The 25,463-nt window shown below is 57.7% G+C and overlaps 1 protein-coding gene across 3 annotated transcripts; it reads left to right on the top strand.

Annotated features, from left to right (window-relative positions):
* Nucleotides 1–2,220: 2,220 nt before the first annotated feature.
* OGDHL (oxoglutarate dehydrogenase L) lies at nucleotides 2,221–25,249 on the top strand (the record flags this gene model as incomplete). Of its 3 annotated transcripts, XM_079794020.1 has the most annotated exons (22): nucleotides 2,221–2,424; nucleotides 4,339–4,509; nucleotides 10,211–10,313; nucleotides 10,692–10,807; nucleotides 10,927–11,081; nucleotides 11,903–12,049; nucleotides 13,711–13,801; nucleotides 14,856–15,035; nucleotides 15,162–15,290; nucleotides 16,072–16,251; nucleotides 16,506–16,658; nucleotides 17,140–17,242; nucleotides 17,712–17,840; nucleotides 18,797–18,947; nucleotides 19,922–20,049; nucleotides 20,944–21,122; nucleotides 22,484–22,555; nucleotides 22,630–22,755; nucleotides 22,853–22,925; nucleotides 24,231–24,394; nucleotides 24,535–24,689; nucleotides 25,126–25,249. In XM_079794020.1, 22 exons carry the CDS (start codon nucleotides 2,221–2,223, stop codon nucleotides 25,247–25,249), a joined length of 3,033 nt encoding a protein of 1,010 aa, XP_079650146.1. The 3 variants fall into 3 exon arrangements, with proteins under 3 accessions (XP_079650146.1, XP_079650147.1, XP_079650148.1); XM_079794021.1 differs by lacking the exon at nucleotides 4,339–4,509; XM_079794022.1 differs by lacking the exon at nucleotides 16,072–16,251.
* Between the last annotated feature and the right edge of the window lie 214 nt (nucleotides 25,250–25,463).

Below are 25,463 nucleotides of genomic sequence, written 5' to 3'. Positions count from 1 at the left end.
CTTTGTCACTGTTCCCTGGAGCCGTCCCGTTCCCCTGTGCTGGCAGAGTGCCTCCGGCTGCAGCCTGCGGAAAATGCATTGTCCACACAAAATCAGGGTTTAGGTCTTGACTCCACAGTGAGGAGGGTGCAGGCTCTGGAACCACACAGAGCCCTATCACTCACCAGCTTAGCCTCTCTGTGCCTCAGTTTCCCTGTTTATAAAAGGGGGCTAATCCTAGTGCCCACTTTATGAGATTGTTGAGAGGGTTAAATGGGCCGAGTGCCTGCTCCAGAATCAGTGCTTATTGTGCGCTCTTATTTTTATTCCCATGATGGATGGTCTTGGTGTTGGATGGCAGAGCTTCGTGGGTTGTTTAGATTCTTCTGATATCCCAGGCCAGTAGCTCCTGGGCCAGTGGCTCTCTGTATTTGCTCAGGCCTCAGGGGCGGTCAGAAGTAGAGCAGTGGTTGGGACCCTGGGCCATGAGCCCTACTCTGCACTTGAGGTGCTGCTCCAGGGAGAGCCAGCCCCTAGTGGCCTTCGCTGTAGGGTGGCATCATTGGCTGGTGGGCTGGGCATCTGGTCCGAGCTTCAGGGGCTGAGCATGTGGGAAGGAAGTTTGGGGCACTTGGTGCTCAGGTTCCAGCTGATCTCACCTCCTTCCTTCCTGCACTGGGATATATTTTTGCGTTTTAATTTTCTTCTCTTTAGACTTACTACTGGTTGCCTGAGGAGCCCACTTTCCCTTGCTTGAGGAGGTCATCTCCCCTTCTCTTTGGCTCATGTGAGTTTGGAGGGAGAGGTGGAGGAAGCAGGCTGGGAGGGCTGTCCCCGGTCTTGCCTTGGGCCTGACTCTTTGTAGAGGCCCAGCCAGATGGTTCTGGGGACTTGGTTGAGCTGATGGAGCAGGAGAGCACACCAGGCCGAAGGCCTATTGGCTGAGGGCCACGCCCAGGCAGGATGGAGCCAGTTACGCCCAGAAGGCACATTTTCTGGGCCTGAGTTGTACAGTGGGAACCAGGCCCCTCCTCCTTACATTGTCCCTGGTGGGGTGGCTCTAGTGCTGGGCCCTGCTCACAGGTTGGGGTGCTCTGGGCAGAAGAGCATTAATAAGTGTTCAGGGGGAGTGTTCTATGTCCAGGCAGTACTGGGCTGGGGCAGAGGAGGGGGCTCTGCTCACAGTTGTGGGGGTGGGGGGCAGGAGGTCTGGGGCAGCAGGAGCCTCAGTGGGCCTGTCCACCCTCGGCTTGCTTTGGTAGGGACCCCTGGGGCTCTTCAGGGTCGGAGGAAGCTCTTAGAACTTCTGTCCTCTGAGGGTGGGAGAAGCTCCCACTGTTACTCAGGAATTTCCCCTGGGAAAGGGCAGGTGCCATAATAGGGGTGAGATGAGCTCCAGGTACTCGTTCCTCTCCATCCGGGGTGGGCTTCCGGCCCTTATGCACCCCCTGAGCTGTTAGATGTTTTGAGCGACATTGGTGCTGAGTGTAAACTCTGGGAAGGATACGAGAGCCAGAGAGCGGCTCCAGCTAAGATGGGCATGAGGCCTGCTGGTCTGCCCTGCACTGGTCCCCATGCCCTTTCCTTCTCTGAGCCTCAGCCCTCCCTGCTGTGAAGTGGGGCAGTTCAGGCCCATGTCGTTGGCCTTCTGGCCTGGTGTGCTGAATCAGCACTGCAGTTAGAGGAAGTCACTGGTGACTTTTGGTTATAATGACCGGAGATCCAGATGTGCCATGGGCCTCCAGATATAGTGCAGTGCAGCCAGACCCCTTTGTTCTGGCTTTTTACTGACCAGACATAGCACACCTGCCCCTGGAGGACTCCCCTGCTTAAGGTCCAGGGTGGCCAGCCTAGTGGCCTACTCCTGATTGGGGGTTCTGCATGCATGTGCCTTATCCTTTTCATGGGCTGCAGGACCGAGGCAGGGCCTGGGTCGTACTTGTCTTTGCACCAGGCTGGAGGGCCGGCCGGGAGGGAGCACAGGTTGGGGTGGGTGGGCACAGGGGGACGGGGGCTCGGGGATGCCGAAAGCTGTTGGTGGATTTGTTGTGCTGGGATCTCCCACCGGGCAGTGAACCCAGGAGGGCTGGCAGCGTTCTCCTTCTCTACATCATCACAGCTGACCCCAGGTCCACCTGCCTAGTGGGACCAACAGATGCCAGAGAAGTGACAGAGCAGCTGCCAGAGCCCCCTCTGTCCTGGCCTGTGGTTTACGCCTCTCCCTCATTGCCTGTGCCCAGAATGAGTCAGCTGAGGCTGCTGACATCCCGGCTGGGGCTACGGGCCCTGAGGCTTCTGGCCCCACATGACGTCCAGATGTCCAGCTGGCGCAGCCGGTCGTCTGGGCCACAGACCACCTTCCCCGGCAGCAGAGGTGGAGGAGGCTCCAGCTACATGGAGGAGATGTACTTCGCCTGGTTGGAAAACCCCCAGAGTGTCCACAAGGTTGGCACCCCACCCTGCCCGCTGTGTGGGAGGGCAGCTCCTGGGGCCGAAGAGGAGTGGGGAGAAGCAGCTGTGTGATCTTGGGCAGGCTTCTTTGTCTTCCGGGTCCTTCGTCATCCTGTGTGTGAAAGAGCCTTGTCCTCCTTTGGTGAGGAAAGTCTCTTCCTTCCTGTTGTGGAACCAACTAGTGGGGGGTGGGCTGGCCTGGGAGTCCTGATAGTGCCCTGCTCAGCCACACCTGGCTGGAGACCTGCCCCTGCCCCTTCGTCAGGCTGGGCTGTCAGCACAGGCCCCTTGTTATGTACTGGTAGTTAGGGGTACACGTGTTTAGGTATGTATTGAGCTGACAAAATAAATACCTGTTGATGGTAAAAAAAAATAAAATAAAATAAATCGGATGACAGGTGAACGTGAAAAGTGAAACTCCTCTTCCTTCTCTTTACTCAGACTCACATGGTCCAGAAACAAGGAGTCTGACCCTAGACAGTAAGGCTCCCTCCCAGTCCATCCATCTGCTCAGCTCCCCCTCATCAGTTTCAATTTATTCTTAGCTTCTTCTGTTTTCTTGCAGAGAATTTCTTCAGGTAAACTTACTGCAACATCATTTTAGATTTCCTCTTTATACGAAGTTACATGGAACAGGCACTGTTTGCTCCAGGCTTTTTTCACTTAGCACACTCTCCAAGCTCCTTCCATGTCAGTGCATCAGGACCCTCATTCTTCTTTTTCCCAGCTGCGTACTATCCCACTGTATGGATGTGCCACCCCCGCCCCACCGACAGACATCTGGCTCTTTCCCTTTCTCTGGTTGTCGTGATCAGTGCTTCAGGGCATGACCTTGAACATTCCTCCTCTTGCACGTGTGCAGCTATCTTCTGAAGTTCCCCAAAGTGGAATTGTTGGGTCACAGATTATCTGTTTGTGTAATACTGATGGGTTTTGACAAATTGCTTCCGATAGGGCTTGTACTAGCCTGTTCTCCCACACTGTATGAGAAAAAAACCCTTTTATGTGTTCTGCTAGAACAGTGATTTTTAACCAGTGTGCTGCAAGAATTTTTAAAACGTGCAGTTCCCTAATTAGTCAGGGGCAATGACCTCTTTTCCCTTAGACTGTCAAATTAAAAAAAATGACAACAGCCAACAAAACAATCGCCATCCTATGTGAATGAATCAAAATTATACCTTTTTTTTGTGAGATTGGCAAAAAATATATTTTTGGGTGTGCTGCAGGATTTTAGTAATTGGTTTATGTGCCATGAAATGAGGAAGGTTGCAGATCACTGGGCTAGAACACGGATGTGCTTGTGCATATGCGTATCTGTTTTTTGCTTCTGCACAAATAGTAGCAAAAATTCTGTAAGGATTGCATAATCTTCCAGTATCTAATGGATCATCATTTATTTAACCAGTTTGCTGCTGCTTACCATGTAGGTTGTTTGTATGTTGTCATTTCTATGAACAGTCCTGCAGGCAACATCCATACATGTCCATACATCTAGCACACCTGTACAAGTACGCCTGTAAACTACCAGCAGTGGAATTGCTAGCTCGAAGGCTAGATACATTGACAATGTGGAGGGCCTGCTGCCTAGTTGCCCCCTACAAAGGCCTCCTCCGACCCACCACGTGTGTGAGAACATGTTCCCTCGGGGCTAGAAGCTCCTTTCCCATCCGAAGCCTCTGGCCCACAAGTTTTAGCCCCCATCCCTCCGCCAACCTGGGTCCCAGAGAGCTCTTGGCTGTGGGTGGGGGGCCTGGCCTGGTTTTGAGGGGTCTTCTTGGCATGGTCCTGGGAGGGCTCTGAGAGCTGTGGTAGTGAAGGACACCCAACGTCCCCCAGAGCCCAAACCAGGGCCACCCCACTCCTCCCAGGCCCTGATCTGGCTGTTTTCTTGCTTCTACCCCTGCCCAGTCCTGGGACAGCTTCTTCCGGAAAGTCAGCGAGGAAGCGTCGTGTGGCCCGCCTCATCCACAGGCTCCCTCTGTTGTACCCGAGAGCAGGCCAGCCGCCTCTAGCCGGACCAAGACCAGCAAGCTGGTGGAGGACCACCTGGCTGTGCAGTCCCTGATTCGGGCCTACCAGGTGAGTGGCTGGGAGGGCACTGGCTGTGAAGTTGGACGGGTCCTGGGGTGTGGCCAGGTACTGAGGGAAGGGAACTCGCTCAGCTCCGATGGCATCTCTTCAGAGAACCTTTCTCTAAGCCCTCTGCCAGATGGCTCTCACTCCCGCTGCTACTCGTTGTCACATTACCAGGTCACTTACCACCCCCTGGCCTTTTTTGTGCCTACTGATTTGTTTGTTTGTGGTCTTTCTGATGGAATGTTATCTGTCTCACACACCATTGTGCCCCAAGTACAGTGAAGGACTTAGTAAAAAACCTGTTTCAGTAAATGTTGAATGAAAGTTGAGCAGCCCTAGCGGGTTTGGCTCAATGGATAGAGCATCGGCCTGCAGACTGAAGGGTCCCAGGTTTGATTCCGGTCAAGGGCACATGTCTGGGTTGCGGGCTTGATCCCCAGTAAGGGACGTGCAGGAGGCAGCCGGCCAATGATTCTCATCATTGATGTTTCTATTTCTCCCTCTCTCTTCCTCTCTGAAATCAATAAAAACATGTTAAAACAAAAAGAAAAAAGAAAAAAGTTGAATAGATTGGCTCTTATTAATGTCTATTATCTTCTCTTGAACATTCCAAGAGGGCAGGTGTCAGAATTTTGGCCGGTGACCGCAAGCTGTGAAAGAATTCACAACTGAGAGAAGCGAGAGATAGTTTACTTTACTTTCCCCAAAGGGAAAGGGCCAGTGAGTTGCTAATCAATACAAAAGGCAAAGAACAAAAACCATACAAGGGAGGGAGGGGGATTTTCCAGCGGCTGCTGTTGCTAGGTGAAATTGAGCAGCCAACAGGGCGGGTTGTCTTTGTTAGTTCTGCAGGACAGGGTCCGGGCAGATGTCCTAGGGAGGTGTCTTATCAGTAGTTTCCCCAAGCCTGTAACACATTCTTAGAGCAAAAGTTAGGAAGAGTTTAAAGAGGCTTATTTGAAGAGGAGGGCAGAAGGGAACTTTCTATTAACTATCTCTGGGTTGTAAAACCAGCAGGGAGGAGGTGTATGTAAGAATGTAGCCTTGAGAGTAACTTCTCTTGCAGTTTGAACAGAGGAGCCGAGGAGCTAACAATCTTGGGGTTTAATTACCAGGTGCTTCTCAAACTGTGGATGGTCCCAGCAAAGAAAAAGAAAGGCCTTTTTTTTCCATTTTAAAGGGATTGGTATAGAGCAGGTGCTTAGTGTTTTTGGAATGAATGAATAGTTCAGTAAACAGCTCTTCCTCTAGCAGCTGCTCTGCTCTGGAGACTTATGCTCTCCCCATGGGTCCCCAGGTTGGGCCCCTGCCCTGACCTGCCAAAGAGCCCTGATGATGGCCCATATTCCTAGTCTTGACTGAACAGGACTAATTGGAGGGCTGCTCTGGGTGTTAACTGTAAAACTAGTGTTACTGTTCGGGATCTCCCTGGGAATCAGTGGCCAAATGTGTTTGCTACGAAAGTTGTCTTACAGACATGCAGAAGGAAGGGCAGGGGCATCCTGGGGCCCTTGGCAGGCACTCCATGGGAGGGAGCAGCAGGTTGCTGCAGAAGCTGGCGGTGGGAGGCCCTGGCCAATGGGGATAGGGCCTTGCCTCTGAAGAAAGCACTCTGTGTGGGTTGGCAGCTGCACACCTGTGCACAGGACAGGGAAGGGAAGTAGCACTGGGTTCCCTAGCTGGCCTGAGGACTGATGGATTGTGGGACATGTTGGGGCAAACAGCCATATTTGTAATTGTGGTTTTGACTGGGTGAAAGAAGCAGAAAATGATCTTAACCATTGATTTTGAAAACAAAGAGCAAGGAATGTAAAACTATCCTATATGATCCTATATAATAAAGAGGTAATATGCAAATTGACCATCACTCCAACACACAAGATGGCTGCCCCCATGTGGATACAAGATGGCTGCCACAAGATGGCTGGCAGGGGAGGGCAGTTTGGGGTGATCAGGCCTGCAGGGAAGGCAGTTAGGGGTGACCGGGCTGGCAGAGGAGGGCAGTTGGGGGGGAACCAGACCTGCAGGGGAGGGTAGTTAGGGGCATTCGGGCTGGCAGGGGAAAAGTTAGGTGTCGATCAGGCTGGCAGGGGAGCAGTTAGGGGGTGATCAGGCTGGCAGGCAGAAGTGGTTAGGGGCAATCAGGTAGGCAGGCAGGCGAGCGGTTGGGAGTCAGCAGTCCTGGATTGTGAGAGGGATTTCCAACTGCCTGTTTAGGCCCAATCTTGGTGGGTGGGATCAGGCCTAAACGGGCAGTCGGACATCCCTCGAGGGGTCCCAGATTGGAGAGGGTGCAGGCTGGGCTGAGGGACACCCCGACCCCTCCTCCCCATGCATGAATTTAGTGCACCGGGCCTCTAGTATTATATACAAAGTAACATTTAGAGTGCTGCCTAAGGGCCTTATCTTCTAGGCACGGGGGACAGTTTCCAGCTGTACTTTATTCTTTAGCAGAGACTAAGCTGCCGAGGCTTTCCTGCAGGCTGGTCTCTGGATTCAGGCACCTACTCTGTACCTGCCCAAGGTTGGGCCTGATGGTGAGCACCCGGGGGAGGGCCACAAGTAGGAGGCAGAATTCTGATTTGACTCACCTGCACACAGTACTGAAAACCCCCAAACTTATTATTATGGACATTTTCAAACCCCACACAACACAGTGCCAGCCTTGATTCATCTATTACCCACCTCTGGCTCCACCCACTGGCCACCGATTATTTTGAAGCAAATCCCAGATGTCATATTTCCTTAATTGAATATTTCAGCATTTATTTCTAGAGATAAAGGCTCTTTAAAAATTATACCATGATAGCATTACCACACCTAAAAATAATAACAGTAATTCTTAATGCTATTGATACGTGGAATTGCAAATGGACTCTCCTTGTGGGTTCTTGTCTCACGAAGCTGAAGAATAAATTCGCGGACTAAAAGGTTTTTAAGCAATGGTGTGGAAGTTTATTGCCAGCATATACAAACTCCCTCTGGGAAGGGGTCCCCAAAGGGGAAAACCTGCTCTCTCTCTAAAATGGGAAAACCCTAGTCCTCTGAGTTTCTTGGTCTTTGGGTTTATAAATGCTGGCAGCTCTTTGTCTGTCCATAACTTTCTAATTGGACCCTTCCTTAATTCATGTCCCCCGTGTTTTCCTAATGGGCCACTTTCCCCCTTTTCCCTGTATGGTATCAGTTTCCAAGTTCAAGGCTCACCGGTGCTCCCTCTTCTTCTTCCCCTTATCTATTAACATTCCTCCTTTCTGTGTGTGTGAGATAAACAACCTGGCGGCTTGGAGCGTCTCGGCCCATCATGGATGCATTCCTCTCCCATGGACCCCCTTCCCTACCACTGCCTCCTGTCTCTAAACTCCTTCCACTATCAAATATTCAGTTGCTTTGATGTTGCCTGTTTGTCTTATGATTTCTTTTTACTGCTTCTTTGGATCAGGATCCAAATAAAGCCACAGGTTGTGGTAAGTTGATGTGGCCCTTAAGTCTCTTGTACTCTGTGGGTTCCTCTCTATTTCTTTTTGTGTTCCCTGCCTCCTCTTCTTCTTCCTCCTCTTCCTCCTCTTCCTCCTCTTCCTCCTCTTCCTCCTCTTCCTCCTCTTCCTCCTCTTCCTCCTCTCCTCCCTCCCTCCCTCCCTCCCTCCCTCCCTCCCTCCCTCCCTCCCTTCCTTCCTTTTAAAGAAACCAGGTTGTTTGTCCTGTAGAATTCTCTGGAGTCTGGATTCTACTGATTACATACCCCTGATGTCACTCCATCTGTCCCTTTGTCCCGTGTAATTTCTGTACATCGGTAGTTAGATCTAGAAGCTTTATTCAGTATAGATCTGACTCTATTTTTATTTCAAAATCAGCTTCCTGGTGCTGATGGCACTTCATCAGACAGCAGCTATGGATGGTTACTTCCTGGACGCATTGATTCATTAGGGGTGGTCAAAATGGTGATATTCTAATTCAGTCTTTCTGTTTATTACCTGGAATACTGCTATCAAGAGAAGTGGCCTTTTGTTAACGCCATTTATTTCTGAGGTACAAATTGTATAGGAAAGGCAGGATCCATGTCTGATTTTTCTTTTTATTGATAAATTTTCAAACTTATGAGGTGGTTCCCTGGCATCCTTCAAAGATGGCCAGTGAAGGTTTTCCATCTCTTTTAGTATGATATGAATACATGAATTTAAAATGCTTGCTGACTTTCCATCTGTTATAGCTCTTATGCTTATCATGCTCAGCATGTGTCCTTCCTCTCAGCCCCGCTGTGTTTGAGCTGCTCTCTGCTACCTGTCACGGCAAAGTGCTCCGAGCTCACCTTGTGCATTTCTGCTCGGCCCTGGGACCAGCCAGTTCAGGGAGTGCTGGCAGTCACTGCCACTGCTTTGGTTGTGACTTCTGGGCCCTTCCACTGGCTGTAGCCAGGAAGTCTGTACTTTTTAAAAAACATGACATACTTACGGGTTTATATGGATGCTTCTATACGTGTCAAATGTGGGACTTCGGGTTTACCCTTGACCTTATCAATCTTATGCCACCATTTCTTTTCTTTTTAAAAAAACATTTTTATTGATTTCAGAGAGGAAGAGAGAGGGAAAAATAGAAACATCAATGATGAGAGAGAATCATTGATTGGCTGCCTCCTGCATGCCCCCTACTGGAGATTGAGCCCGCAACCCAGGCATGTGCCCTTGACTGGAATCGAACCCGGGACCCTTCAGTCCGCAGGCCGACGCTCTGTCTACTGAGCCAAACAGGCTAGGGCCTACCATTTCTTTTTAAAGTTGTCAAAAACAGAGGTTCTCCAAGACAGCAAGCAATACAATGACTTATTTGATTTTCTTACAACCCCCGCACAACAGCCTTAGAATACAATTCTAACACCACACCACTGACTGATAGTAGAAATGAATTTCTGAGCCTTTCCCTGCAGTTCTGTGTGTCATTAGGGAGTATTCTATCAGTCAATTGGAATAGTTCCTTTCTGTGAGTCATGCCACCAAATTGATGCATTAATTCATTTGTTTTGTTTTACTTTCGATTTTAAAAATTAATTTTGTTTTATAGTGATATAAAATATTCACAAGATTCCAAAATCAAGTCATCAAAACAAGATATCTTTAAAAGTCTAGCTTCTAGCCCTGCCACTCTACCCTATTTCATCCTTTCCCCATAGATAATAATTTTCCATACTTCATAGTTTTATTTTATAATTTATTCTGATGCATGTATACATTTATATGTATACAAATATTTGCAAATGCATACACTCACTGTAGCTCCCCTTCCCTAGGCAGTGGGAGCTTAGCGCACACACTTTTCTGGGATTTGTTTGTGGAGATCCCTCCTTGCAGCTGGTGGGGGTTTCCTTCATGCCTCCAGCCCTCCCTGTGGGTTCCCATAGCCATGTGCCGTCTCCCGGTGATGGACACTTGGGAAATGTCTAGGATTTTGCAACTCCTAATAGCACTGGAGTGACTACCTTTGGGCACGATCCTTTCCTGGTTCCGAGAGCTGCATGTTGTCCTTCGGAGTGGAGTTGAGCTCCTGCCACCTCAGTGGCTTAGAGGCACCTGCACAGTGCTGGGTGCTGGAGTCATGTGGAAACTTGAAGATCTGAAGTGGGAGGTGGGGGGCCAGGCCCCAGAACCTTGCTCTTGGTGAGGGTGTGTCCAGCTGTGTCCTAGCCCTGCCCTGACATTGTCCCTTCTCCCAGATCCGGGGCCACCATGTGGCCCAGCTGGACCCCCTGGGCATTCTGGACGCAGACCTGGACTCCTTTGTACCCTCAGACTTAATCACAAGCATCGATAAATTGGGTGAGAGTTGGTACCCTTCTCTGTTGCCCTGGTGATGCCAGAGCCAGCTGGTGCCTGTGCGCAGTGAGGGGCTGTGGGACCACAGCGGGCCCTGCAGCCCTGCAAGCAGCCCAGGAAGCTTTTCTCTGACCCTTGCCCATCTACCGCACAGTGTCCCTGCGAGGGCGTCTCCCTGTCTTCCCTCGGGGCGCACCGTGCTCGGCAAACTTGAGAGACTTTGCCGGGCTCACTCCCGTGGCAGCAGCTGGGCTCTGACCCTCACTCCCTGTTCCCTGCAGCAGGTGCCCTGAGCTTAGGCGGGACCTGGCGGGAGGGATACTGCTGGGCCCCACCTGGGCCTGATCCCTCTTTCCTCTCTGCCTCCTGGGCTCTGCTCAGCCTTCTATGACCTGCGGGAGGCTGACCTGGATAAGGAGTTCCAGTTGCCCACGACCACCTTCATCGGAGGCTCTGAGCACACCCTCTCCCTGCGGGAGATCATTCAGCGCCTGGAGGTGAGCAGGTGTGGGGGGCACACCTGATGGAGCTCTCAAGCCTGCCGGGGGGCGGGGGGTGCTGCCTTTTCTGTTCCAGATGCCAGGGCATTTGTCCCTCTTCCTGGCTGTCCCCCCAGAGCACCTACTGCCAGCACATCGGCCTGGAGTTCATGTTCATCAACGACGTGGAGCAGTGCCAGTGGATTCGGCAGAAGTTCGAGACCCCGGGCGTGATGCAGTTCTCCAGTGAGGAGAAGCGGCGGCTGCTGGCCCGGCTGGTGCGCTCCATGAGGTCAGGCGCTCAGACCACCAGGGGCTCCCAGATCAGCGTCTCACCAGGTTGCTGCTGTTCCCAGGAGGGTCAGCGCAGCCCAGTGGCTGGAGGGGCTTGCCCCAGGGCTGTTCGACTTGTCCAGGCCCTGACAGCAACCAGGAGGATGCCTGGCAAGGGAAGGCAGGACTGCATGGGCCTCGCTCCTCGCTGGGGAGAGGCCTTAGGAGGAGCATCGGGCCAGGTGCCCAGGCAGAGCTGGCAGGTGGCCAGGGGCGGGGCTCCAGGAGGCATGCCGAGTGAGGGCCCAAGTGGCAGGAAGTGGCCGTGGGAGTGTTTGGGCAGAAAGATGTCCTGTGTGGCGTGCGTATAGCGGGGCCTCCCTGCTGGGGCATCGCCTGGCTCTGCTGCTGACTTCTCTGAGGCTGGGGGTGCCCAGGCCTGGAGGAGCAGCTCCCCAGCCACTGGGCACACCGCGGCGCCCTGAGCAGTACGTGGGGGCTGGAGTTTGAGTGGAGCCGTGAGGCGGTCTGGGTGTGGTGAGAGGGCACGTGCAGTGCATGCGTGTGCAGGAGGGCAGCGGGCCGGGAGCAGTTTGGCTGGAAGAGGGAGAGAGGGTGGTAGCTGGGAACAGGAGGGTGCAGGCAGAGGTTTCTGGTTAAGCTGGGAGGACCCCTCGCCTCCCTCACACCTGTGCTCCTGGCTGGTGCTGTCTGTGGCAGGTCCCGGACTATGTGGAGGGAGGCGATTCTGCACCTTCCTCTGTTCTGGCGCCCTGCTCTGCCATCAGGATGGCCCATGAGCCTCGGCCTCTCCATTCTTTCCCTCCTCTCTCCACGCAGGTTCGAAGACTTCCTGGCCCGGAAGTGGTCCTCTGAGAAGCGGTTTGGCCTGGAGGGCTGTGAGGTCATGATCCCTGCCCTCAAGACCATCATTGACAAATCCAGTGAGATGGGGATTGAGAATGTCATCCTGGGCATGCCACACAGGTGGGCCCCCGTCCCGCCCCGCCTCTTCATTCTCGGGCCGGGCACCGAGTGGAGGGAGGGATGGAAATCAGCAGGGCTGTTAGTGGGACATGAGGGTAGGGGCAGAGTGGCCTGGTAAGTTCTGAGTCCCTGCTCATCACAGACAGAGCCAAGCACACGGTCACAGCCGCATGGAGCCAGGGCCTGACGGGGCTCCCAGATCAGTGTCTCACCAGGTTGCCGCTGTTCCCAGGAGGGTCAGGATTCCGGGATAGGGTTGCGTTGTTCTTCTTGAGGTTCCTGTGGATAAGGAGCCGAGCAGGGGCCAGTCCTAGGGAAGTGTGGGCGGGGCCTGGGCCGGCGGCCCTGGTTGGATGTGGACGTCTCTTCTTCTGGCTGCAAGCTGACTGCCCGTTTCCCTGTGGCCTTGATACAGATGGGAGACTGGCGTGGCAGTCGGATAGTTATTTCTGAGCTGGAGCCTGTGGTCTGACAGGAATACAGCCCCGGACATAAGAAGGGGTCAGGGTTCATGCTGAATGGGCTGTGAGGGGCGTGCTGAACAGTCAGGGGCAGAGCCCCAGCGTTTCCTTGACCACTTCCGGTTGCTCTCGGTTGGGCCAGGCCGGGCTGTGCCAGCAGGTGGGGTGTTCAGCTATCCCGATGAGTGTGGAGGGCCCTCCGGTGGGCTGGCTGCCAGGAGCCGGGAGCCTGCCCACCGCAGGCTTCATGCTCTGAGGGCCTGGACGTGCCCAGTGTCCGGTCAGAGGGTCAGGCAGAGTTTCCCCGTGGTCTGAGTGGCTGGTCCCGTGGACGGGGCTGGCACTGGGTGGTCAGGTCAGGAGGTGGTGCTGGGCAGGCTCTGGCCTGCGGAGGCTCTGGGAGCTGAGGGTGTTCTGGCCCAGGCTCCATCGTTGCTGAGGGGCCTTTGAGGCTGCAGGGCTTTGCCCATGGCCCCGTGGCTTCCATGACCCACAGAACAGGAGAGAGGCCCACCTGGACCAGGCCGCCCTGCCACAGGCCACGTGGGGCTGGAGGTTGGATGGGGCATGTGTGTGCCGGGCTGGCATCTGCTGATGAGCTTTGGGGCGAGTCATGTGCTGTACCCCCATTGACTGGTGCCCACGCATGAATAAACTGCCCCTTGATGGGGGCCAGGCTGGACTGGGGAACCCCTGGTCCCTGGCTGTTCTCCTGACCCCACCCCTCAGACCTCCATCAGCTCCTCTGGACAGGTCCTCTGGTAACTCCTGGTCTTGGGTCTATCCGGTTCCTTCTCTGTCCTCTCCAACATGCTGCTGGGCTGGGGTGGGGGGGCGGGGATGGTGTGAACCACTGTGATGCGTCAGCAGATTGGGACCAAGGTACTGGGTTGGGCTCAACTTTTGGGTGGGGAGGGTGGGCATTGCATGAGGCTGGTGGCTCCCTGCTCATGAGGGACTCCTGAATCAGAGATGTATAGGGGTGTCTGGGAGGGAGGGGGGACTGGCTGGCCAGGATCACTCCCATGCCTTGTAGACTGAGACAGGATGAGGGGGCTGGGCCTCCTTTGGGCTCCCTGGAGAGGGGGGTTTCCCCAGACTCCATGCCGATTCTGATAGGTCCCCGGTGGGCAGGGAGCTGGGCCCCGTCAGGGAATGCGGCCTCTGAGCCAGGTGAGAGCCCAGCCCCTCTGGCTCCAGGGGCCGGCTGAACGTGCTGGCTAACGTCATCCGCAAGGACCTGGAGCAGATCTTCTGCCAATTTGATCCCAAGCTGGAGGCAGCGGATGAGGTGGGTACCACGCCCAGGTCTCAGGGCCCCTGGAGAGCTGGGTGTTTGGGAGGTGGGCTGGGAGGATCCGGGCCAGGACCTTCCAGGCTTGGACAGATCCTGAAATGGACAGACACAGAGGAGTGGGAGAGAGGCTGGGGTATTGCAGGAGGCCCCTGGTGGTGAAAGAGCCTGGATATGCGGCCAGCCCCCCTGTTTCCAGCGGGACATGGGCCTGAGTGCGTCGGAGATGCCGTGGCTGGAGCTCAGAGGGTTGCAGACATTGGGGGGCCCACCCCGGTGTGTGGGAGGGCCCCGTGCTCCCTTACTCTATTGACCTTCCATCCTGGACAGTATATTGGTGTAAAAATGATTGCCTTCTAACATATTTATTTGTTATGAATTTTCATGTTTTAAGCCATGTATAGTGGTTTTTCCCTGTAAATTTCTCTTCCTGGCGTTTGCACATTTTCCTGTGGGGCTTTGGGCTGTATATCCTGATTTGTAAAAGTGCTTTACGTATGGAAGCACTTAGCCCTTGGCCTGCGTTTGTCTTATGAATATTTTTTCAGCTTGATTTTCCCCTAAGGTTGTGCAGGATTTGCTGCCCCCATGACAAATGTATTAGGTTTTAGCTGTCTCATCTTTTATAGCTTCCGAGGTTTGTAGATTGTGTAGAAAGACGTTCCCTGCTCCAGGATCATCAAATATGTCACGGTTTCCTCTGAGACTGTGGCTCCGTCACGTGGTGGAGAAGCTAGTGGGCCCAGCCCTGGTGTTTGCCCAGCGGTCTCCACTCCGCGAGTGAGCCATCCTGCATGTCTCTGCTGTCACTGCCGCTGGCCGGCCGCCTCCTACTGAGGCCTTCCCGGGGCCACCCTGAGGGCACGGAGGGGCAGGGTGCAGGGCAGGGAGGCGGCTGGAAGAGGGTGTAGGTCAGGCCCAGCACAAGCCTCTAGAGAGCAGAATCCAGGGACTGTTTCGGCCACACTGGCCTTGCATCTGTCTGTCCGTCCATCTGTCTCCCTGTCTGAGGCGGGAGGGCCGGGTTCATCAGGGTCCACCTCAACCCCAGGGCTCTGGAGACGTCAAATATCACCTCGGCATGTACCACGAGAGGATCAACCGGGTCACGAACAGGAACATCACTCTGTCCCTGGTGGCCAACCCGTCCCACCTGGAGGCCGTGGACCCTGTGGTGCAGGGGAAGACCAAGGCCGAGCAGTTCTACCGCGGGGACGCCCAGGGCAAGAAGGTGAGCTCACCTGGGTCCTGAGGGGTGAGCTCTGAGGGCTGGGCCCTGAGTCTGCGGTGCAGGGGGCAGGGCTGGGGTCCACAGGCTGGGCCTAGGGCTCCTCTCAGCTCGCCCTCTGCTCTGCAGGTCATGTCCATCCTGGTGCATGGGGATGCTGCCTTTGCCGGCCAGGGTGTGGTCTACGAGACCTTCCACCTGAGTGACCTGCCCTCGTACACCACCAACGGCACCGTGCACGTTGTTGTCAACAACCAGGTGAGGGGCTGGCTGCGTGCCCGGCCTCGTCAGCATTGCCCATCCCTGCGTCCAGGCAGCACTTTGAGGGGAAGCGTGAGACCATCCTGGTTCTGATCCCACTGCCGCGGGTCCCAGTGTGTGACCTCAGGCAGGCTCCGGCTCTCCCCGGCCTCGGGTGCCTGGTCTGTGAGATCGGGAGATCCATCCATCCATCTGTCTGCTGTGTCTGTCTGTCTGTCTGTCACCCTGGAGAAAGTTGTCAGGACGAAGGAGCACAGGGATAAGGAGCACAGAGGCTGGACACGTGGTGAGGTGCTGCCTGTAGCCCCATGTGAGTCAGTCAACCTTAGCGCGCAGCTCTCACGGCCTTGGCTTCGGGCAGCTGCGGTTAGAGCAGCTCTTCCCTGAGCCCGGGCAGCCCTGGCTCACTGCAGTGTTTGCACTGAGTCATCTAAGCTTCACAGAATAACCTGTGCGATGGGGACTTAAGCAGACCTTTAAACAGATGGGGACGCAGCCTTTGGGAATCTAAGTGCCTTGCCCGCGGTTGTAGTTAGTAACTGGTGGGACGGGCTTACCCAGGCCTGTGCTCCTCGCTGCCTCTGTATGAAATGATTGCAGCGGGCACCCCCATGGCACCTGCTGCTGTGTTTGATCTTGGGGCTGGTCACCAGAGACCCTTCCTGCCCCGCATGCCTCTGGGCACACCTGATGGCCCTCGAGGCAAAGACCTCCGGCCTCCCGGACCACGGGCCTAGCTCCGGGTAAACGGGCCTGCCGCTTCCTCCCGCTTCTGCAGATTGGCTTCACCACTGACCCTCGGATGGCCCGCTCCTCACCATACCCCACCGACGTGGCCCGAGTGGTCAATGCGCCCATCTTCCACGTGAACGCGGATGACCCGGAGGCTGTGATATACGTGTGCAGCGTGGCGGCCGAGTGGAGGAACACCTTCAATAAAGACGTGGTTGTGGACCTGGTGCGTCTGGGGCTGAGGCCGGGGCCGTGGTGCAGCCTGTCCTGGCTGTGCCAAGCACGCCAGTCTGCAGCACCTCCAACAGTCGGGGCCGGGAGTCCTGGGAGACAGAAGATTTAGTGCTACCAAGAGCAAAACGTGGGACAGTCAGTGAGGGGGGGTCGGGGGCATTCAGGGCCTGGAAGGGTATGCCCTGCAGATGTGCCTGCACTGCCTGGGCACAGGGACTGAGCCCCCTTCCCTCGCTGTCCCTGCAGGTCTGTTACCGCCGGCGCGGCCACAACGAGATGGACGAGCCCATGTTCACGCAGCCGCTCATGTACAAGCAGATCCAAAAACAGGTGCCCGTGCTGAAGAGGTACGCAGACAAGCTCATCGCCGAGGACACGGTCACGCTGCAGGAGTTTGAGGTGCGTGGTGACAGGCCTCGTGAGCACCTGGGATCCGCCTCCTCAGAGCCGGGACCCTGGGGAAGTCGCTGATGTTGCTGGCCTAGTGCTGGGATCTGGTGATTTACAGAAGTAGCCAATATGGCCCTTGTCCCCAACAGCCTCCAGTTATCAAGGGGGACAGAGGACCAAAGACAGACACAGCTTGGTGGGATGCAGCAAACCCCTGAGACGGGCTTGTCCCCTCAGTTATCTGTGCATATGTTGGTCCCCCTGCCTCGATGGGGCTCTGAGAGCAAGGACTGTGAGTCTCTCCCGAGTTTCCCCCAAGTTCCTTGCTGAATGGGACCCCCCCTGAACTCTGAGACTTTGGTCTCTGGCCACAAGGTCCCTGCAGGCCAGCAGAGAGAGCTCTAGAACATGGCGAGGGGGCCGACTTTCGAGTCCAGTTTGACCTGGGATCTGGCTGCTCACAGCGTCCCTGCCTTCGCTCTGATTCCAGGAAGAAATCGCCAAATACGACCGGATCTGTGAGGAGGCGTATGGCAGGTCTAAAGATAAAAAGATCCTGCACATAAAGCACTGGCTGGACTCGCCCTGGCCCGGTGAGCGGCAGGCATGGGCTGAAGTGATGCTCCTGGCACTGGGTCCAGGACCAGAGTGACTGCCCGAGGCTGCAGCCCTGCCCTGAGCCCCTGAGGCTGTGGGGCTGATTCCTGAAGGCTGGGCAGGCACCGCCCTCCAAGTACCTGTGACCAGCAACCTCCGGGGAGAAAGGGCTGAGGCAGGGCCGGTGGACACCAAAGTGGAGAGAGCTGGGCACGGGAGGGATGGTCAGCGGGCTCCCTGGGTAGAGCTAGATGGCCCTGGGCTCAGGCAGTGGCTCTTGCAAGGGCCTACGGAGGGATGGGAGCAGATGAGGAGCTGGAGCTGTGACGTCAGCTGCCGCCGTCCAGAGGTTGGGCTCAGTCTTCAGGTAGCAGGTGGGCCCAGGAAGGCTGGGCTGGGGGCGCAGGCTGGCGGGGATCTGGGGCCCCACGCCTCCCGAAGTGCACAGAGTCTCTGCTGTCACAGGCTTCTTCACCGTGGACGGGGAGCCCAAGAGCATGACGTGTCCAACCACGGGCATTCCTGAGGACGTGCTGACCCACATCGGCAACGTGGCGAGCTCTGTGCCGCTGGAGGACTTTAAAATCCACACGGGTGAGGTTGCTGTGCGGGCTGCAGAGTGGGCCACGGTCCCCGCTGTCTTGCCCCAAGAGCTATGGCATCGGGGGTCAGGGAGGCCTGGCCTGCATCCCCACTGTCATTGGTGGATTGGCCTGGCTCTTGGAGTCCTGTCTGCACCCTGTGAGGTGCCCTTGATACTAGCTCCTCTGGGGGAGTGGGCGGGGGGCTGAGGTGGCGCCACACCCCTGGTGGGTTCTAGAGACCAGACTGATGTGGATCCCTGGGTCAGGCCGGAGAGCAGGGGAGAAGGGTTTCCTCTGGAAGGAGCGCTGGGCCTGGCATACGGGGCAGGAACGCTGGGCTTGCCAGTAGCCTGCATGGATGACAGAGTGACCCTGCTGCTCCTGGATGAGCCTGGGCTAGTGGGTGGTCGCTGGCTGCAAATCGTGGCTATGGCCTCTACTCGGGCCCCTGGAGCGCCCCCTGGAGGTGGTGGGCACCTGCGCCCCTTCTGACCAGCCTGTGGGTGCTCCGAGGGTTTCTTCTACAGTGTGCTGGAGGCCAGGTGTCCCGAGGCACCCACTCTGTGTGCATATCACGGGGTCTGTGCAGCTGTAGGGCCCCCAGGAGCCCAGCATGGCCTGGGCGTTGGGGCTCAAATTCAAGCATCTTATAGCTGTGATTGTGAGTAAATGACTTCCCTCTCCGGCTCCTGTCTCCATCTGGAGAGTTGGGACAGTCCACCCGTGGGCGGTGCAGGTGTGCATAGTGCCGGTGCTCGCCCGGTGGGACCTGCTCCTTCCACGGGAGGGAGGCCGCCCACTGTCCTGGCTGGAGGCTGTGCTGGAGGCGGGCCCTGCCGGGGGCGGGGGGCTCAGTGGGAGACGTGTGCACTGAGTGCACACACACCTGGCCCTGGTCCCTTGGGCTCTGGCTGGGGCAGGGTGGCCCAGTCCTGGGTACCTCAGGCTGGCCCTTCCCTCCCGTAGGCCTCTCTCGAATCTTGTGGGGCCGTGCGGACATGACCAAGAAGCGGGTGGTAGACTGGGCGCTGGCGGAGTACATGGCCTTCGGCTCCCTGCTCAAGGAGGGCATCCACGTGCGGCTCAGCGGGCAGGACGTGGAGAGGGGCACGTTCAGGTGAGGGCAGGGGCTCTGCCCAGGCCTCGTGCACACGAGTTAGCCTTGTCCGCACGGAGCCTGTGGGGCTACTGAGGGGCCAGCTGTGCTTGGGGACCCCAGCGTCATCGCGGGAGCTCTGGGGTGGAGCTGGCCCTTCCTCCTCCTCCTGGGCCTTTTCTGAGGAGCCCAGGAGGGCCTTGTCCGGCGGGGGGATCACTGGTAACCCTGTCAGCACCCCAGCCCCTGCCCTTGGGCCAGGCCATCAGGGGGACACTGGGCCACCTCTCTGACCCCAGGGGATAAGCACGCAGAGCAGACCGCTTGGCCTGGCAGGGGCCGTCTGGCCTCACGTGTGCGTGGGAGCTGCCGTTAAGCCAGCCTCCCATTTGCTTGTTTTCCTTGAGTGTTTGAGTCCAGGGACAGGACTGCACTTGTCAGTGTCCCCCCTCACTTCCTCTTTGGGCCCAGAGGTTCTGCACCCGAGGTGGTCACTGCCATGCTGGTGAGCCATGGGACCGTGGCGCCTGGGATGCGATGCGCGGCTTTCCTGGGTCCCAGTGGCTCGTCACTGCTGGCCCTGTTCCGGCTCCGCTGGCCCCTGAGCTGCGAGTTAGTCCTCACTGGGTGTGGGGGTCAGCCAGGCGGTCCCTCATTGTGTAGGTAGTACCTCCTGTGGACCCGGGCAGGGAGACAGTGCCCAGGGGTATGGCACTGTCTTGGGGTCTCTGGGTCTCGGGGTCTGGGGCTCCACACAGCACGTGGTTGGGGAGGTCATCAGGCCGGTCTCGGGGACCTTTCTGAGGTAGAAGCTGAGACTCAGGCCTGTGTGGTGTGAGGGCACTGCTGGGAGGCTGCCGGGAGGAGGGCACAGGCCGCCCTGGCTCTCCAGGGCCTCGGCGTCACCGTCCTGTGGGACTCGCAGGTTTTCTGGCGCAGTGACGAGGGCTTGCCCGCCTCCTGCTCCCCATCCTTCCTGCTCTGTTTCTCTGCAGCCACCGGCACCACGTTCTCCACGACCAGGAAGTAGACCGGAGGACATGTGTCCCCATGAATCACCTTTGGCCGGACCAGGCCCCGTACACCGTGTGCAACAGCTCCCTCTCGGAGTATGGCGTCCTGGGTGGGTCAGACTGCAGGCAGGTCAGGGGGCCTGGTGCCTGGAGACCAAGGAGGGGCTTGCATCCTGAGGTGCCTGGTCACTGTGACCATGGACGGGGCCTGTGGCTGAGAGGGCAGGGTAGGGCAGGGTCTGGGGCCAGGAGCGACTGAGAGGCTCAGAGGCCCCTGGGGTGGACCTGGGTCCTGGCCCCTGGGGTGGACCTGAGTCCTGGCACAGTCATGGGGACGCTGAGGCCACATGGGATTTGAAGTCCAGCTGGGGGCTCCTGCTTGCCTGGGGATCGGGGGGTGGGGTGCGTTCTTTGGATACCAGAGCCCTGTTCCTGGGCCCCAGCCCCAGTGGGACCAGAAAACCCAATAGAGTCCATTGTGGGCATAGCTACCAGCTGGTCCTGAGCCTGGCCTGGCCCGCCCCACTTTCCTGACCATCATATCCCCTCCACACTGCACCCCGCAGCCCGGTCTCGAGTTCCCCTCCCTGGGCTCAGGGCTCCCCAGTGACCAGCTCCTTACTAGACCCTGCATTCTCTCCCTCGGCTTGATCTTGAGCTGGCCGCCTCCCTCTAGGGACCAGCTCCTTCCCCTCCCCCTCAGCAGCCCTGCACCTGTTTTGGGGGCTCCTCTTGGTAGATGGCCCCTGCTGCCTCCCCAGGGAATCTTTTGGACTTGGCTCGATGAGGCTGACGCTAGCCACGTGCAGCTACGGCTGAGGGCACCTCTCGCGTGTCCTCAGTTCCCAGGACGCAAGATCCGTGGGCCCCAAGGAGTCCCGCTCCCCCTGGCCTGGCGGGAGCGGGGGTGGGGCAGGGAGGGGGTGTGAGAAAGGGCTGGGCTTGCCGGGAGCCACGGCACTGGGGACAGTGTGTGGCAGGCTGTCTTGTTTTCTTCCGTTTAGGCTTCGAGCTGGGCTATGCCATGGCCAGCCCCAACGCCCTGGTCCTCTGGGAGGCTCAGTTTGGCGACTTTCACAACACGGCCCAGTGCATCATCGACCAGTTCATCAGCACCGGCCAGGCCAAGTGGGTGCGACACAATGGCATCGTGCTTCTGCTGCCCCATGGCATGGAGGGCATGGTGAGTGCTGCCGGGGCCTGGGGCTCTGCCGGGCCTGCGGGGCGTGGGCCCTGGGCCACATGCAGGGCTGGAGTGTATGCACCTTCTGGGCCCATGGAACACGGGGGTCTGCTTAGGGGGCTGCATTCTGGCTGTGGCTGAAATGGTGATGGCACTGCTTGTCACTAGCGTGGAAGTAGCTGACACGTCTGAGCCTGCTACGTGCCAGGCTCTGTTTCAAACCCTCTCTGTGCATTAACTCTTCCAACCTCACAACTCTTCGTTCCTCAATGTAACGAAGTGAGTCCTGTCCCGTTTTTCAGATAAACTGAGGCACAAAGATGCGGACTAGCTTGTCCAAGGTCACTCAGCTAGTAGCTTGGGCTTGAACCCGATCTGTGCAGCATTGCCTGTCTTCCGGTCCCCTCCCAGGGGAGGAGGGCAGACGTGCAGGCTGTGCCGTGGAGTGCTGAGCAGGGCGGGCTGGGCTGTGCAACCCTGGCTGAGCTGCAGGGGACATCCCTGAGGGCCCACTCGGCTCGGACCCAGTAAGGGTCATCATCGCCCACGTGGCTGTTTAGAGCCAGGACTCACTGCGGAGCACTTTGCATGCCCTGTAAGCCCCGCAGCGTCCTCCCTAAGGACCTGCCTCAGTCCTGTTTCCATTGCACACCTGAGGGGAGAAGGGGCGTGGCCTGCCCAGGGTCTCCAGCTGCAAAGGCTGCTTACCGCGGAGCTTGAGCCAGGCTGGGTGGGGAGGGTGGGGTGGCCTGGCTGGTGCCTGTGGCACTGGGTCCTAGGTGAGTCCCCACTAAGGGAGGAGCGGGTGGTGGCCCTGGGGCAGGTCACCCTGTTGCACGGGGAGCGAGATGGAGGTCACTAAGCTGTCTGCTCTCATGAAGCAGAGCAGCCCCTGGGCACGGGTGGGAGGGGGAGTCCGCTCTGGTCACATCTGCCCTCTGGCTGACGGGTCTTGGGTTGTTTCTTCATCTCTTTGCCCCGCACCGTCTTCACCTGCAAAGTGAGGAAGCGAGTGTCCGCATCACGGGGCTCCTTGCAGGGCCAGGGACTAACGTGTGGGCCGCGGAGCTGTGCCTGGGTCGAGCGGCAGCCACTGGGTCGGACGTGCTGGAGACAGGCCTCTGCCGCGCCTTCACTCCCACCCACACGTGCTGGCTCCCCGGACCCCTCTGAGGGTGCCTTCCCGACCCCCTCCCACATTTCTGGGTCTTCCCTGTGGTCTGGGCTCCAGAGTGAGGGCACCTTCTCCCAGAGCCTTCCACTCTCTTTCCCGAGACCCGGGTCCCTGCACGGCCAGGCTTCTGTCCTGTGTGACGTCCCCTCCCCTCGGCCAACCTGGACCGTCTGGCCTTTGCTTTCAGGGGCCGGAGCACTCCTCGGCGAGGCCCGAGAGGTTCCTGCAGATGAGCAATGATGACTCGGATGCCTACCCCGTGAGTGCACCTGCCTTCCCCTGGGACAGGGCCGGGCACCAGGGCCACCTCCCAGCCACACCCTGTCCCCCCAGGCGTTCTCGGAGGACTTCGAGGTGAGGCAGCTCTACGACTGCAACTGGATCGTGGTCAACTGCTCCACGCCGGCCAACTACTTCCACGTGCTGCGCCGGCAGATCCTGCTGCCCTTCCGCAAGCCGGTGAGCCGCCTGCCCTGGTCGCCGCTGCAGCCACGCGGGGCAGACCCGGAGCCTGTCCCGGGGGCAGCTGGCAGCTCGGCATGTGTTTCCCTTCCAGCTGATCATCTTCACTCCCAAATCGCTGCTGAGGCACCCAAAGGCCAAGTCCAGCTTTGACCAAATGGTATCTGGTATGTGCCTGGGCAGGCTGGGCAGCGAGGGGAGGCCCGGGGCCCGGGTGAGGCCTCTGCTCCTGGGACTCTGTGCTCACTCAGTCTGTGGCTGTGGGTTCTGCAGCAACTCCTGCTTGGTCCCCACCCGTGGCTGGGTGGGGAGGTTGGTGGACGGCCAGCTGGACTGGGCTAGGCTGGGCTGCTTGGGCTCAGCACCGGGGACAGAGGGTGCACTGGTCCCAGCAGGGCTGGCCTGGCTGTGCTGGGGGAGCTTAGAGGCAGGGGGCCGGGTAGAAGTCCACCTCGTTTGCAGGAAAGTGAATATCACTGATTCATTAATACTTTTTCCCGCTCATGAGCCAAACAGACATGCCTGTCCCGGGGACGCAGTGTCCCCTCCAGGGCTCTCAGCCTCACTCACCTGGAGTCGGTCAGTCTGATAAAGCGCCTGGAGGACCAAGTGTAGGAATTGAGATGGAGGGCCAGTGGAGGGTCAGGGAGTGCAGCTGTGGGGCCCTGAGGCGTGGCAGAGCAGAGCTGTCCTAGGAAGTGGTCTGGCCAGGAAGGGTCTCCGCAGCGTGCACAGCGTGTGTTTGGGTGTCCCTGTGGTGTGGGCAGGTCTGAGCCGGCAGTTCCGAGCTCTGGCCTTGGGCTGGGCCGCCTGGGCTGGACGCCCGGTGCTGGCTCTTCTCTGGAGGGGCCTGGCAGCCTGTTCCCTCTCTGCTCACTGTGCTCCCTGGGATGCAAGGACACGGCCGCTTTCCCAGAGATCTTTGCAGCGTGCTTGGCCTGCTGCCGGGCACATGATGTGAGCTCAGGAAGGAAAGATGGACAGCGCTTAGGACTTGGGGGCTTGGTTGCGGGGCTAAGGGAGGGAGGGGTGTGTGGTGGTCTCTGGAGACAGCTACTCACCCTTAAACTTGGTGAGGGGGTAACTACAGTGCACACAGCGATGGGCGGGACTGGATGGGAGCAGCTCCGTTTCAGGTAATGAGCTCATGAGAGGGGCAAGACGTTACCCTCATTTCTCCGCCAGGGGCTCTTCCCCTTGCACCCCACTTCCCCCTGAACCGTGATGCTCCCCAGGCTCTGCCCTTGGCTCGGGCTCCCATCTCCACTTCTTTCCCTATGACATCTCAGGCTTCACTTGTCATCTTCTCCATCGTTTGGCTCAAGAGGTACCCAGTGCAGCCGCAGATCTAAACCTGGGCTAGTCTTGGTGGCCAAGGGGAGCCTGCGGGTGCGGGGGCCACAGGCCTGGTTTCCCAGCTGCTCCAGCCCCTCTAGGAGCTGATGCCTCTTCCATGCCCTGTCGGTCTCCAGGGACCAGCTTCCTGCGGGTCATTCCTGAGGATGGGGCCGCGGCTCGGGCTCCCGAGCGGGTACGGCGGCTCATCTTCTGCACGGGAAAGGTGTACTACGACCTGGTGAAGGAGCGGAGCAACCAGTGCCTGGAGGACCAAGTGGCCATTACGCGCCTGGAGCAGGTACGCCTGCTCGGAGTGATGGACAAGGTCAAATGGTGGACACTGGGCAGTGCGCCTGGCCTGGTCAGATCTGGGCCCGGGAGGGAGCTGTGTTGTCTCGTTCCCCGGGCTACGCTGCCCTTTCTTCCCGTCTGCCCCAGATCTCCCCGTTCCCCTTCGACCTGATCAAGAGAGAGGCGGAGAAGTACCCAGGCGCAGAGCTGGTATGGTGCCAAGAGGAGCACAAGAACATGGGCTACTATGACTACATCAATCCACGCTTCATGACCATCCTGAACCGGGCACGGCCCATCTGGTACAAGGCTGGGTGCAGGGAAGCCAGCCACCTGCCCTCCACTCTGCGGGGCCTGCGGGGTGGGGGCCTGAGACCCGTCCTGGCTTTGCCTGGCCCATTTGGTGTGTCACCCAGAACTGGCCACTGTCCTTCTCTGTCCACATTGGGAACCATAGTACCTGCTGGCTCTGTGACCGCTGGGGACAGGCCAGCTTCCCCATCAGGGACCCCCAGCAGCACCACCTCACGGAGCAAAACCTTCTGCAGCCAGAACTGACCTAGAGCCCCTCCCGCGCTCTCAGATCTCCCGCCTTTGGCCTTAGGCCTTAGGCCAGTTACGTTGCCGCGTGGCGCCTCGGGCTCTTCATCTCTGTAGCAGGACGAGAAGAGTCAGACCCCACGCAGCCCTGGGCTAGCGGCCAGGCCAGGCCTCCCCTCACTGTCTCTCCTCCCCTAGGTATGTTGGCCGTGACCCAGCGGCTGCACCGGCCACGGGAAACAGGAACGCTCACCTGGTGTCTCTGAAGAAGTTTCTGGATACTGCCTTCAATCTGCAGGCCTTTGAGGGCAAGACATTTTAGTGCTGGGCAGGGCCTGCCTGGTCTTCCCATGGGCTGGCTGGGGCTGGGGAGAGTCTGTCGGGTCCCAGGGTAAAACACACTCATGCAGCGGTTGAGGCCGTAGAGCAGGCACCACTGGCTTTGGTCTTAGGCCTCTGTGGGCCTTCGTGTTTATTTCAGAATCTGAGGACGGAGAAAGCAGAGGAGGTGAGAGGTGGGAGGCAGTCAGGAGTGT

The sequence above is a fragment of the Cnephaeus nilssonii genome (assembly GCF_951640355.1).
Source record: "Cnephaeus nilssonii genome assembly, chromosome: 16".
Classification (NCBI taxonomy): Eukaryota; Metazoa; Chordata; class Mammalia; order Chiroptera; family Vespertilionidae; genus Cnephaeus; species Cnephaeus nilssonii.
Note: the sequence above shows the minus strand (reverse complement) of the source record. Positions and strands in the feature narration are given on the sequence as shown.